The 14,307-nt window shown below is 36.1% G+C and overlaps 1 protein-coding gene across 2 annotated transcripts in view; it reads left to right on the top strand.

The window, feature by feature from the left end:
- Nucleotides 1–14,307, top strand: part of CDKL4 (cyclin dependent kinase like 4) — a 60,241-nt gene that overhangs the window by 35,204 nt on the left and 10,730 nt on the right. For both annotated transcript variants that reach the window (XM_051975154.1, XM_051975153.1), the window contains exons 7-9: nucleotides 769–966; nucleotides 3,741–3,823; nucleotides 10,273–10,329. In XM_051975154.1, the coding sequence (XP_051831114.1) occupies nucleotides 769–966; nucleotides 3,741–3,823; nucleotides 10,273–10,329 (338 nt within the window). The remainder of the gene's footprint in view (nucleotides 1–768; nucleotides 967–3,740; nucleotides 3,824–10,272; nucleotides 10,330–14,307) is intronic.

The following is a 14,307-nucleotide window of genomic DNA, read 5'->3' as shown; positions in this document are numbered from 1 at the left end:
ACTAGATACAGATATAGTAAAAAAAAATATGTATATATGATATATATAGTATTTGATATATCCACATATATGTGTTTATTTATATGAATGCATTCATGTTACAATGTGTAAATGTATATATCTACATATATGTATTTTTATATTCGTATGGAATTGTATTTATTTCAATAAATTGTATTTATTTAAGATTTTATATAATCTTAACATATGAAATGTATTAGGTTAGGAATTGAATGTATATTGTAATAAAGAAGTTCAATTTTCAAGGAGACAAACCCATAACATTGGGGGATTAAATATGTACAGATTCAAATCTATTAAATATTTGCTGAATAAAGGACTCAAGGGATATAGAGACAGCTTGGTGACACAGTGGGTAAAAAAGACATGGATATGAAACTATTGAGTTCAAATCTCATCTCTAATGCTTACTGACTGTGTGCTTCTGGGCAAGTCACTTAACTGCTGTCTGCCTCAGTTCCTCTGTATATAAAATGGGGATAATAAAAGCACCTACCTTTCAGGAAAATTGTATGCAATAAAATAATGGACTGATTTAATTCTGAAAATATCCTATACCAGACTGATTTTCTTTTCCTCTCTGACAATCTTCTGTGCCATCCAAATTTGGGACATTTTAAAAATAACTCCCCTGAGGTTTATGGAACTACTGAATTAAGTAAACAAACACTTTTAGAATATTATGCTAGTCCAGTTAATTGTATACTTTGAATTTTATTTTAAATTTGCACTTGATGCCTTGTACAGGTCCAGGAGATGTCTATACAGATTATGTTGCCACAAGGTGGTACAGAGCTCCAGAACTTCTGGTAGGAGATACGCAATATGGTCCTACAGTAGATGTGTGGGCTGTTGGCTGTGTTTTTGCTGAATTGCTGACTGGCCGGCCCCTCTGGCCTGGAAAATCAGATGTGGATCAACTCTATCTGATCATCAAAACTCTGGGTATGTATAGCATTCTGTGAGCTTCAGAGATTCTCAAATGTTATTAAAAGAGACAAGATCAAAAAAGCTTGCTTTTCTTCCATTACTCTAGTATCTCCAAAGCACACGATTATTGAGCATAACCATTCAGGCTTATAGCCTGAAACCTAAGCTGACTCTTCTCATATGTAAAGTAATAATTCTTCTCTCCAAGTAATTTCCAAATCACTCTTCAGGTACATCAATTAGTCACAGACCTTAATTTGCAGATATTTCCCGTATCTGGTTGAGATAGGAGCATGGAGATGAATCAACTGGCTAGAACTTGATCTAAGGAAGAAATATCTGTTTGGTCAGCAGTTTCTGATCCCTAAATTAAGGCATTTCCTTCCCTCTAACTGCCCCTTCCCTCCCCCCCCCCCTCGCCCTCCATTGCCTTAGAAGTTTTTCATCTTCTTATATTTGTTGTTCTGTGGTTGTTCCTGAATTCTAAAACAATAACTTGTGATTCAGAGTATGGCTCATCAGAGATTTGCATTATACATAGAAATTGCAAGTTTTTAACTGTAATGTGCACCCCACTGGTTAATCCCATCTTGCTTATTTTTGTGCTGGAGATTGTTATGCCTGAAGACTACTTAGCTTCTTCTGTTGCAGCAGGGTCTTAATTGAAAGGTATTGCCAAGGGTGTGCTGGAGTCAGCTTGAATGGGCTCGGAGAACTGATTGTGAAATTTTCAGTGGGAGCAGTTATACCTCAGAAATTGGCTAATGCTACAAGTCTGGGGCTTAATTCATTGTTTTGTTGATTATCTGAACTTTAAGAAAACGATGGAGGAAATGTTAGTAATGTAAATTATACTTAAAAGTATGTCCTGCGGATGTTTTTCTAGTGAGTTGATTGTTAAACATTTAACAGCCCATTCCTGGGTATTTTCTACAAGAGAAATAGTATGGCACAGTGAGAATGAATATTACATGTTTTGCTGTTAAACAAATATTATCCTCACAACTATCTTATAAGGTAGCTGTCATTATTATCTTCATTTTTAAAGTTGAAGTTATTGAAACAGAGACTGTCTAGGCTCACACAGCTAGAGAATGTTTAAACTTGGCTTTGAACTCAGGTCTCTCCTAACACTAAGCTACCCACTATACCACTAGCTGCCTTTTGTGTTTAGAGGGCTAGTCTTGCAGCCAGCAAAATCTGAGTTCATGTCCTGCCATTTTAACTCCTCGTGACTTCAGCTACATCTCTGAACCTATAAGTTGCAAAGTAGAGAAAATAATCCATACAGTGACTACAGTAATGGAAATGGAAAAAACAAATAACTAAAACTGAACACCATATAATTACAATAACTGATCTTGACCCCAAAGAAGAGTGAAAAAACATACCCCCTTTCCTTATTTGCAGAGGTGGAATACTGAATATTCTGTCAAAAGATCTCTTATGTATTTTTTTAAAATATCTTTTTATTGATAGAACGCATGCCAGGGTAATTTTTTACAGCATTATCCCTTGCATTCATTTCTGTTCCGATTTTTCCCCTCCCTCCCTCTACCCCTTCCCCGAGATGGCAAGCAGTCCTTTACATGTTGAATGGGTTGCAGTATATCCTGGATACAATATATGTGTGCAGAACTGAACAGTTTTCTTGTTGCACAGGGAGAATTGAATTCAGAAGGTATAAATAACCCGGGAAGAAAAACAAAGATGCAAGCAGTTTATATTCATTTCCCAGTGTTCTTTCTCTGGGTGTAGCTGCTTCTGTCCATCTTTGATCAATTAAGGCTCTCTTTATCGAAGAGAGATCTCTTATGTATTGATTGATTTTGCTGAATTGCTTTCCCTCTTTCTCTCCTTTATTCTTTTTACAAGGAATAGCTGCCTGGATAGTGGAGAGGAAATATATCTATTCAGATATGAAAGTGATATAAAAATTAAGCCAACAAACTGGTAGTTTTACATGCTTAAGTAATCATAGTTAAGAGCCTCCCCCCTTTCTTCTGCCCCCTCCCTGCCAAATGCTGACATAGCAACATTGCACATTTTGCTCCTTACATTCCAGTTTTCACAGAAGCATATTTACTATGGGAAGAGCCATATCATTCGAATCTACTGAGATTTGTAAAGTGCTTAGCACGCAGTAGGTGTTATACAAATGTTAACTGTTATCATCATTATTAATAACCATATCTATATTAGATACCATTTCTCTCCCATGTATCAAAATCATAAAGGAGAGAATAGGGTTCAGTGGAGGAATTAGAGGAATTTTTATTTCTCTTCAGTTTACTTGCTATCTCATATTAGCAAGAGTCCAGTTCTAATCTGCAGAGGGGTTTTAAGCCCAGGATTTCCACTAGACAAGCTTCCTAGATATAGAAGACTTCCCCAAAGTTTCCAGCAGTTGTAGTTGGGGCCATACTGAGTAAATAGCACAAAGTGGAGTAACTCTTGTGCAGGAGAATTGCTTCAGTCTCTTACTGGTGAATCTTTCCAGGCTGGCCTCTAGAGACTAAGATACTTGAGGCACACCCATTATGAAGGTACCTACAGTTTGGAAAATGTGAGGATAAAACTTATCACAAGTCATGCTGCTCTTCCCCTTAGAGAGAGAGAAAAAAACAGAGACAGAGTCAGAGGCTTGACTTTGTACTTGCCTACATAACTCACACCTGGAAGAAAAATCAGTCCAACATTTTTTTCATATCTGAGCCCTAGAAAGTAAATGTTTAAAACATGCTCTGATTCCTTTACTAATTTTTTATTCTATTATTGATATTTTATAGGAAAACTAATTCCGAGGCACCAGTCCATCTTTAAAAGCAACCAGTTTTTCCATGGCATAAATCTACCAGAACCAGAAAATATGGTACTGCATCTTATTTGGGGGACTTTATTTTTCATGGGCTTTGTCCTTCCGTATGTGTATTGTGGAGTGTGTGGTTTTAGGGATGGATAGGCACATACTAGCTGTTCTGGTTTTGAGCTCCTGTTATCCCTATGTCATCAATATAATGATTGACATTTACATACTATAATGTCAGAGAAACTGAGGCAAGATAGAGATTAGAGAGTTTTAAATATTTTATTTGAATTTCTAAAAGGGAGATATTGTCTGAGGGCAGATAAGAATCCATTTTCCCCCCAGGGCTGAATTGGATTTTCATCTCAAAGAATTCAGCATTGAATGTGAGATTCCAGAGATTCTTTATCGGGAAAGGTAGGGGGAGAAAGGAGGGGTGGTAAAGAGTACTAGTAAGTGGACCATGAATCCAATTCTCACCTATGGGGGGTGAGGACCATAAATTCTTGATCACTTAGGAGTATTTAGGAGCCAGGATGTCTAAAACAGAAGCCCCCTCCCCCCCCATCTGAGATTAAACATTTACAATTTATGACCCTAGAGTAGCCAGCCCTAAATTATATCAGTCCTGATAGTCAGGAAGAGGGGTTGCAACCAGGGAGATTGAGGCAGAACAATTCAAGGAACTAAGGCAGAACAATTTAGGGAAACTGAGGCAGAAAGTTTAGGGAAACTGAGGCAGAAAGTTTAGGGAAACTGAGGCAGAACACTAAAAGGAAACTGTGGCACAACAATGCCAATTAAGACAATAAAGAAACCAAAAGAACTTTAAAGCAAAAATTCCTTGATATCCCCCTTTTAAACACAGTTTGATGTTAAACTAAAACTTGAAATGTATTTAGCCTTTTAGGGTCAGATAAGCCCTGGGCTTCCTGTAGTCAGTAGAAGCAAGTACTAGACCAGTGTGAAGAGCTTAGTGCCATTGGGATCACAGTGCTAAATTTAGAACTGGAAGAGACATCCCAGAGGCCTATCTGGTCAAGCCCTTTATCTTATAGACCAGCATCTGAGTCTCAAAAGGTTTAAGGGAATTGTTCCAAATCAGTGATGAGCCAGAAATCTATACCCAGCGTTTTTAGAGTCCAGACCCAGTACACTTCCCATTGAACTGCATTGCCTCTAACTAGCTAGTGATCTGACATTACCGTCCATCTCCTTCGTACATATCTGTATGTTCATGGTTCTTTCTTTTTGGTTTCCCATCAGAATGTGGTCTCTGAGTTTGGAGACCATATTTTTGCCTTTCTTTTTATCTCCAGAACTTAGCATAGTGTCTAGCACTTAATAAGAACTTAAATGATTGTTTACTAACTGACTACTTATTATCTCGAGGGGTCCTCAAACTTTTTAAATAGGGGACCAGTTCACTGTCCCTCAGACTGCTAGAGGGCTGGACTATAGTAAAAACAAAAACTTTGTTTTGTGGGCCTTTAAATAAAGAAACTTCATAACTCTGGGTGAGGGGGATAAACATCCTCAACTGCTGCATCTGGCCCGCAGGCTGTAGTTTGAGGACCCCTGAAATTTATTCTAAGCCTTCTATTTGAATTTTGACTTCAGTTTTTTTATTCAGAAATAATGATGCGGCATTTGGGAGAGAGGTATTTAAAGAGGAATGAATATGCAGAAAACTTTATGGTTAAAATAGATGAGAAAAATGCTAGAGAAATATATATGTGGCATTGTCATCCAGAAGGCAGGAAGTACTAGAAGAAAGGTTGTGGCAAGTAAGCCCAGTTGAGGGCAGTAGAGAACTGTAAGACATTTCTATTTGGAGGCTAACTGAGCTGCAATTAATAGGTATGTACCTGAAAACCTCCATGCTACAGATTTCAAACCATTATTTTCATGTTGTTGTTTTTACATCCTAATTTTTAACATTTAAAATTTTCAATTAATGAAAATCTATCTTTTGTTCCCACCTCCTATCCATGTCCCAATTAAAAAAGAAAGGAAAATAAAACCTTTGTAATAAATGTATATAATCAAGAAAAAAAAGTTCCCTCTTGTTCATTTCTAAAGAAGTATATGTTTCAATTTGTATTCCAAGTCTACCCCTCACTTTCAAGAGTTTGGTTATATGTTTCCTCATGAGTTTTCTGGAATTGTAGTTGGTCATTGTATCAATCAGAGTTCTTAAGTCTTACAAAGTTGTTTGTCTTTACAATGTTGCTGTCACCTAAATGGTTTTCTTGGTTCACTTCACTTTGCATCAGTTCATACAAGTCTTCTCAGGTTTCTCTGAAACTTTTCATCATTTTTAAAAAGCATTATAGATTTCCAGCACAATAATCTCCTATATTTGTTCAACCATTCTCCAATTGCAGGGCACCCTGTTTAGATTACAATTCCTTGTCACCACACATACAAAAAAGCTACTACAAATATTTTTGGACATATGAGTAGTTTTCTTCTTTCTTTGATTTCTTTAAAGAGTATTAATACTGATTCTGTAATAATATCATTACCTCAAAATTATATGCTCCTTCATAGTTACATAGTTCTTTCTGTTACATAAAAAATATGTGTATATATACATATCTATGTATGTATGTATATATGTGTGTGTGTGTGTGTGTGTATGTATATCATTTGAGTTTCACAACTCCATGTAATAAGTCAGGAAGGCATATTATTCAAATATCACATATGAGGAAACTGAGATTCAAATAGGTTCTCAATTAATTGATATGTTAAAGTTCAAGTACTGAGAGTTGAGAACCTATTAAAAAGAAGCTAAGACTTTCCTTAACCTTTGAGGAAGATGGATAATAAATTTTGGATTAAACATGTTCTAACCAGCATGGAAATCTTGTACTGCATTCTTTGTACATTTGAAGCAAGAACCAAAGTTGTTTTAACAATCTAATTGGAGAAAAGACTTGTTTATTTGTCTTTTGGTCTTCTCAGATAATGTGAACAGTTGTTATAACATTGGCAGTAGATCTGGTCATAGCTGACACAAAAACTTGGCCAATAGAGGCTCTCTTAAAAGTTAAAATGAGCCCTGTGCAGGCCCTTCAAAAAGTGGCTGTGTTGCCAAGGCTACCATGAGAGTCACTTGCTCTATTGCAGGGCTTCTTAAAACTTTTCTACTTATGACCCTTTCGCCTGAGAAATTTTTTATGTCTTCCTAAATATGAGTATACAAAATAGGAATAAAAATCAAACATATACTAATAATAAATCATAATTTTGTGACCCCCACATTTACTTATGGTCTCCATAGAGCTTCCCTAATTTGTGACTCAAGCATTGCACCTATTAGCCCATATTAACTCTTTTTACTATTATACCTGACTCCTCTATGAGGGATTTTTAGAATATAGATCTTTAACAACTTTTTATTTTTACATCCAGATAAAAATTATTTTTCCTTTTTAAAAACAAAAAGAAGTTGGGGGGGGGAGGAAACTTATTAGAAACTACATGAAACAGTTAAAAATAAGTAATCAGAGAAAGCAATGTCTGTGGGAAAAATGTATTGTCCAGGAATGTTTTATTATTTTTAGGGGAAATAAAGCTTTTAACAAGAAAATAAATGTCTTATCCTCTATTGCTTTCTTTACTGTGGCAAATGAATGATCATTTAACAAATCACAATTAGTATATTTGTCCGACAAGGATTCACAGAGAGCAAGCATCTCTAACTTCTTTCTGTTACTCTCATTCAGGATGCTGAAGGAAGTACAACATAATAAGCTCTCTTTTTGACATTGATTTTCTATTTTCTTTCATGGTTAAAGTTTGGTATGTCTTTAAACCATGAATGGTCTGGAATTTGCCAGGAGAAAGCATTTTATTCAGAAGCCATACATTTGACTAGCCCAGCTTCTGAAACTCTGGGTTGAGACCCTGTGTGAGGTCTTATAACTGAATATGGAAGTTATGAATTTTTTATCAGTAAATGTTTGATTTGTATACTTCTTTTATATATCTCTATGCTTGGAGTCGTGTAAAAATTTCTTGGGTGAAAAGGGAATGGAAAAAGTTTAAGAAGTTCTGGACTAAAGTATTCCAGATATGGGGGAACTTCATTCTTTAGGTTTCTGTCTGAAACTCAATGCCAGTCTGGTCTAATCACAATCTGGATCAATCCAGCTTTAAAATTATATGCATAAGAGGCCCTACAATCAGGATGGACACAAAATCAAATCCAGATTCAGACACTGGCTAGCTTTGTGATCTTGAACAAGGCACTTAATAACCCCAATTGCCTCCAAAAGAAGTTTATTTGAATGAAATTCTATACAGTAATTAATATAACATATTTCCATAGTATGGAGGGCATCATGTCATAGAGGATAGAAAACTGATCTCTGAATCATTTCCCACCTCCGATATTTACTGACTGCGAATACGACAATACACTCAACCTCTCAGGGCTCCAGACTACTCTCTGAGACTATAAATTGTGGAGGAGGTGCCAATGGGTATTGGTAGAAGGAATTTCAGTTCTATAGAGCAATGAAAACAATTAATCCCTATCAAATCAACAATACTGCTTTTTAGTTACAGTGGGTTTTCCTACATCGGAGGGTTGAGGGGAGGAAAATTCATTGTAAACTGTAAAACACTTTTAAATAGGAATTATTAATGCATAATTGACCATCTGATCCTCATAGCAATGTCAAGCAGGTGATTTAGGTCAATTGCAATAGACTTGTGATGGAGACAGCCATCTGCCTTCAGAGAAAGAATTATGAAGACTGAATGTGGATCACAACATAGTATTTTCACCTTTTTTATTGCTATCTGCTTGTTTGTTTTTTTCTTCCTCATTTTTCCCTCTTTTGATCTGATTTTTCTTGTGTAGCATGATAAATATGGAAATATGTATAGAAGAATTGGACATGTTTAACATGTACTGGATTATTTGCTCTCTAGGGGAGGGGATGGAGGAAAGAAGGGAGAAAAATTTGGAACACAAGATTTTGTAAGGATGCATGCTGAAAACTACGTTTGAATGTATTTTGAAAATAAAAAAGCTATTTTTTAAAAGGAAAGAAAAAAAATGTTGTGATTCACATTCAGTACCCATAGTCCTCTTTCTGGATGCAGATGATTCTCTCCATCACAAAATTATTGGGATTGCTTTGAATTACCTCATTTTGAAAAGAGCCAAACTCATCACAGTTGATCATCACATAATCTTGTTGCCATATACAATGTTCTCTTATTTCCACTCACTTTACTTAGCATCAGTTCATGCAAGTCTCTCCAGGCCTTTCTGAAATAATCCTCTTGATCATTTTTTATAGAAGAATAATATTCCATTACATTCATATACCATAACTTATTCAGTCAATCCCCAACTGATGAACATCTACTCAATAGGAATCTTGAATCTTAGAGAAATGAAATGACTTGCCCAGAGTTACATCTAATAAGGACCTGAATTTGGGTCTTTGGTTCTAAGATAACTGTTCTTTCCATCATAGCTTGTGACCTCTTTCAGAAATAATCTGAAAATCTAAGTCTTAGTGGGGCCAAGAAATCATCTTTTGTGATAAATGTCCAGACAATGGCCCAAGTTTGTGGACACCCAAAATGGATGGCCTTTGCTTACTTTGTTCTAATTATTTGAAAGATAACAAGTGACGGTTTTGGTTAATAAATACTTTATTCTGTTTTTCATAAAAATTTCAATTATGTTGGCTTTGAATGTGACATTTAAATGAGCAATTTTTCTGAACCTCGGTTTCCCCACCTGTGAAATAGGAATGATATGTCTATTTCACAAACTGTTGTAAAACTCAATGAGATACATATTTAAAGGACTTGGTAATGAAGAGGTATATGATTTTAAGCTAATGCTATCATAATCTAACTGACATTAGTAATAACAATAGCTAGCATTTATTGGCTAGACCTTTAAGGTTTGTAAAGCACTTTTGATCCTCACAACTAAACTTAGGAGCTAGGTTCTGGTATTATATTCATTTTGCAGATATGGAAATAGAGGCAAAAAGCAATTAAATGGCTTGTCCTGGTCTGCAACTAAATTTAAACTCAGTATTAGTGTTTCATGCTACAGAATGATTATTCCTTTAGAGGCAAGGAAACTGAGGCCCACATTAACCCCAAATCACTTAGTGAGCTAGCAGTATAATTGGTGAACTAGAGGACAAAACAAAAGTTAAAGAAATGCCTTCTAGTAGGGGCAGATAGGTGGTACAGTGGATAGTGCACCATCCCTGAAGTCAGGAGGACCTGAGTTTAAATCTAGTCTCAAATACTTCCTATCTGTGTGACCCTGTCACTTAATCCCAATTGTCTCAGCAAAATAAATAAATAGATAAAAATTAGATGCCTTCTAGTACTAAGTTTTCTAGTATAAACTGAAGTGAATTTTGTAAATTGAATTAAATAAAAGCTATTTGTTATCTGCTGTACCAGTCTCCAGCTATCATGATGTTGTTTATATCATTGACATTTCTTTGTTTTTTCTCTAGGAAACACTTGAGGAAAAATTTCCTCAAACTCCTCCAGTGGCTTTGAACTTTATGAAGGTACTTTAGAAGTTCCATTATAGCTATGACTGATAGATTCAATAGCAACTTTTTTTATATAGCTTTTTATTTACAAGTTACATGCATGGGTAATTTTACAGCATTGACAATTACCAAACCTTTTGTTCCAATTTTTCCCCTCCTTCCTCCCACCCCCTCCCCCAGATGGCAGCGTGACCAATACATGTTAAATATGTTAAAGTATAAATTAAATACAATATTAGTATACATGTCCAAACAGTTATTTTGCTGTACAAAAAGAATTGGACTTTGAGATGGTGTACTATTAGCCTGTGAAGGAAATAAAAAATGCAGGTGGACAAAAATAGAAGGATTGGAAATTCTATGTAGTGGTTCATAGTCATCTCCAAGAGTTCTTTTCATTGGGTGTGGCTGGTTCAGTTCATTACTGCTCTATTGGAACTGATTTGGTTAATCTCATTGCTGAGGATGGCCAGGTACATCAGAATTGCTTATTGTATAGTATTGTTGTTGAAGTATATAATGATCTCCTGGTCCTGCTCATTTCACTCAGCATCAGTTCGTGTAAGTCTCTCCAGGCCTTTCTGAAATCATCCTGCTGGTCATTCCTTATAGAACAATAATATTCTATAACATTCATATACCACAATTTACTCAACCATTCTCCAATTGATGGGTATCTATTCAGTTTCCAGTTTCTGGCCACTACAAACAGGGCTGCCACAGACATTTTGGCACATATAGGTCCCTTTCCCTTCTTTAGTATCTCTTTGCAGTATAAGCCCAATAGAAACACTGCTGGATCAAAGGGTATAAGTTTGATAACTTTTTGAGCATAGTTCCAAATTGCTCTCCAGAATGGCTGGATATTCAATAGCAACTTTTATGAAGCATTACAATGTTTACCTCTTTGCCTCTAAGGCTGTCAGATTACAGCATATATGCCAATAAGTAAATATAGAGTAATCTAGAAGGGTGATGGTGTGTACCATCAACTGGGAGGAACAGAAAAAAGCCATCTCCTATAAGAGTGGGCAAACATGCTAAATGTAAAAAGAAAGGCAGGATTCTCCTAGGAATGGAGAGAATGAGTTCCAGGTATGTGGCAAAGGTATAGAGAAGGTGGCTTGTTAATTACAAAGAACAGATAGGAGGCCAGTGTTCCTAGAACTCAATGTGGGATTGGGGGGGGGGGGAGGGAGAGGGTATTATGAAATGTCTAGAAAGGTAGGTGGGAGTGGGATGGTGGCGGATTTTAAGTGTCAGCTTGAGAAATTGGTATTTTATCATGAAACCACATTAGATTTTTTTAAAGGGAGTGACATGATCAGACGTGTTTTGGAATATTAATTTGGCAACTATGTGGAAGTTGGATTGGAGTAGGGAGAGACTTGAGTCAGGGGGACCAATTAGAAGATTATTTCAATAGTCCAGCAGAGGGATAATGAAGTCTGAGCTTGTTTTGTGACTGTATGAATAGATATAAGGAGAAATATAGAAGGCATGATGTGAAGATGGTGAGATTTAACACTGGATTTTTCAGTGGATATAGGTGTGTGTGTATATATGTGTGTGTGTGAAAGAAAGAGACAGAGACAGAGACAGAAACAGAGAGAGACAGAGACTGAGATAGAGACAGAGAGAGACAGAGGGAGGGAGAAAGAAGGAGGGAAGGAGGGAGAGAGAGAGAGATAGGGGGAGGGAGAGAGAAATAAAGAATGATACCAAGGTCATGATCCCAAGTTGTTGTTGTTGTTGTTTGTTGTTGTTTGTTGTTGTTGTTGTTGTTGTTGTTTGTCCTTTGTTCTCGAAGAGGACCCTGACATCAGGGAGGTGATGTGGTGACATCTAAGTGAATTGGATTTAAGTGAGGGAGGGCTGTGCAAGGTTACCTGCCTCACTCCCCCCCACCCAGAGCCATTTGGATCCAGTGGCAAGATATAGATCAGGAGATCTTGAGATGATCTTGAGATGGTCCTGAATGAAAGGTGAGACTTTGGCCTTTTTAAGCTAAGAGCTTCAACAGGTCTCAGTTTGACTGAGGATGTAACCACTCAATGATTAACGCTAGGTAGCAACTGAGGCAAAGAATCTCCTCCTTTTCCTAGTACCCCCCCCCAACTCTAAATAAATAAATGGATCTGGGGGGAGAAGACCTTCAAAGTTTCTGGCCAAAGCAAAAATGATTTCTATTCAATCTGAGTCAATCAGACCCAAAAGATGATACTGAGTTACTGAGAGGATAGTGATATCCATGGCAATAATAGAGAAATTCAAAAGAGGAGAAAGTTTTGGAGAAAAAGTAATAAATTGAGTTTGACATCCAAATTCGAGATGTCCAGAAGGCAGTTGGAATTATGTGACTGTAGCTCAGCAGACAGTCTAGGACTGGGTGTAAAGAGATAATGTTAAACCCATAAAAGTTGATGAGATCACAAAGTAATATAATATGGAAAATAGGACCCAGGACAGAGCAGATCTGACATAGATGGAGAATCAGAAGACAGAAGGAATGAACAGAGAGGTAGAAGAAAATCCAACAGGGGAATGTCATGAAAGCCTAAAGAAGAGAAAGTATCCTTGAGAAGAACATGATGAATAGTGTCATATGCTGCTGAGAAGTCAAGGAAGAGCAACACTGATTAAAGTTCATTGGATTTGCCAATTAATAGGTCATTGGTGACTTTGGAGAGAGCACTTTCAGCATCATGATGAGACTGAATTTCATCTCAACTTATATTGAGCTTTCAGTTCATTAAAACTTCATCATTTTAAGACAAACTATTACTGTCTAGCTATACATGCCACATCTTGTACTAGTGTAGCTGATTTTTTTTAACCAAGTGTGAGACTTTTTATTTTATTATATGTGGTCCTGTACTCTAACCTAGGAATGTTTTTTTGAATCTTGATTCTCTTCCATTATATTAGCTATGGCTCTTTGCATTATGTCATTTATCAGTTTGATGAGTACTTCTTTATCCAAGTTACTGATAAAAATATTAAACAGCAAAGGACCATGCACAGATTTCTGGAGCTCTCTACTGGAGTTTTCTTAGAACTTGACAAAGAGCTACTATTGACTTCTCTTGGATTTAGCCATTCAACCAATACAAGTCCCACATTTTTTCAAGTTTCCCAATAAATTACCATATCTTTGTCAAATGCTTTACAAACTCCAGGTCTGATCCTATTCAATTTAATTCAATAAACATTAAGAACCTACCATGTGCAAAGTACTATGTTAAACTATTTGAGATATAAAGGCAAAACAATAAATCCTCCCCTCGGTGCTAATGATTTAATACCTGTCAGAGAAGATTTGGCTTGAATGATATCTTCTTGAAGTCATACTGGAAAAAAAAAGAAAAAGAAATCATACTGTTTTTTTGTGATTGCAGCTTTCTTTTCTAGATATAAAATAGACATCTCTTTAATAATACTTCCTAGAACTTTGCCAGGAACTGAAGTCAAGCTCACTGGTCTCTAGTTAGTAAACTTTATGTAGTTCTTGAAATTTTTTTAATATGGGGCTAGGATTTGTTCTTCTCTGCATCCTGTCCTCTATGCCTCTCAAAGATCGCTGATAATAACAATCGTATCTGCCCCTTTTTTCAGTTCCCTGATTAAGTTCTTGCAGGTCTAGAGACTTGCATTGATAAAGGTCAGCTAGGTCCTCTTTTATACCTACCATATCATTCCCTTCTAATTCCAGGATTATGAGTTTTCTTCATTTGCAATAGTACTTTGGTCCTTCTTTACCCCATTCTATTTCTTTTGAATAAGATATAGATTATTTTTTTAATGGTATATCCTCAATAGTATGGGAAGTTGTTGAAAGACTGTTTTACACAATTAAGTTAGGGTGAAAATCAGAATTCTATCAAGAGAAAGTCAAATCCAGAGTCAGTGAGATTAATGTCAATAATAAAAGACTAAATAAGGCATCCAGACTATTATACAATTTGTTATTTATTACTATTACCAGCAGTTAGA

This window comes from Antechinus flavipes, chromosome 2, assembly GCF_016432865.1.
Source record: "Antechinus flavipes isolate AdamAnt ecotype Samford, QLD, Australia chromosome 2, AdamAnt_v2, whole genome shotgun sequence".
Classification (NCBI taxonomy): Eukaryota; Metazoa; Chordata; class Mammalia; order Dasyuromorphia; family Dasyuridae; genus Antechinus; species Antechinus flavipes.
The sequence above is the reverse complement of the archived record's forward strand: the minus strand, read 5'-3'. Positions and strand labels throughout refer to the sequence as shown.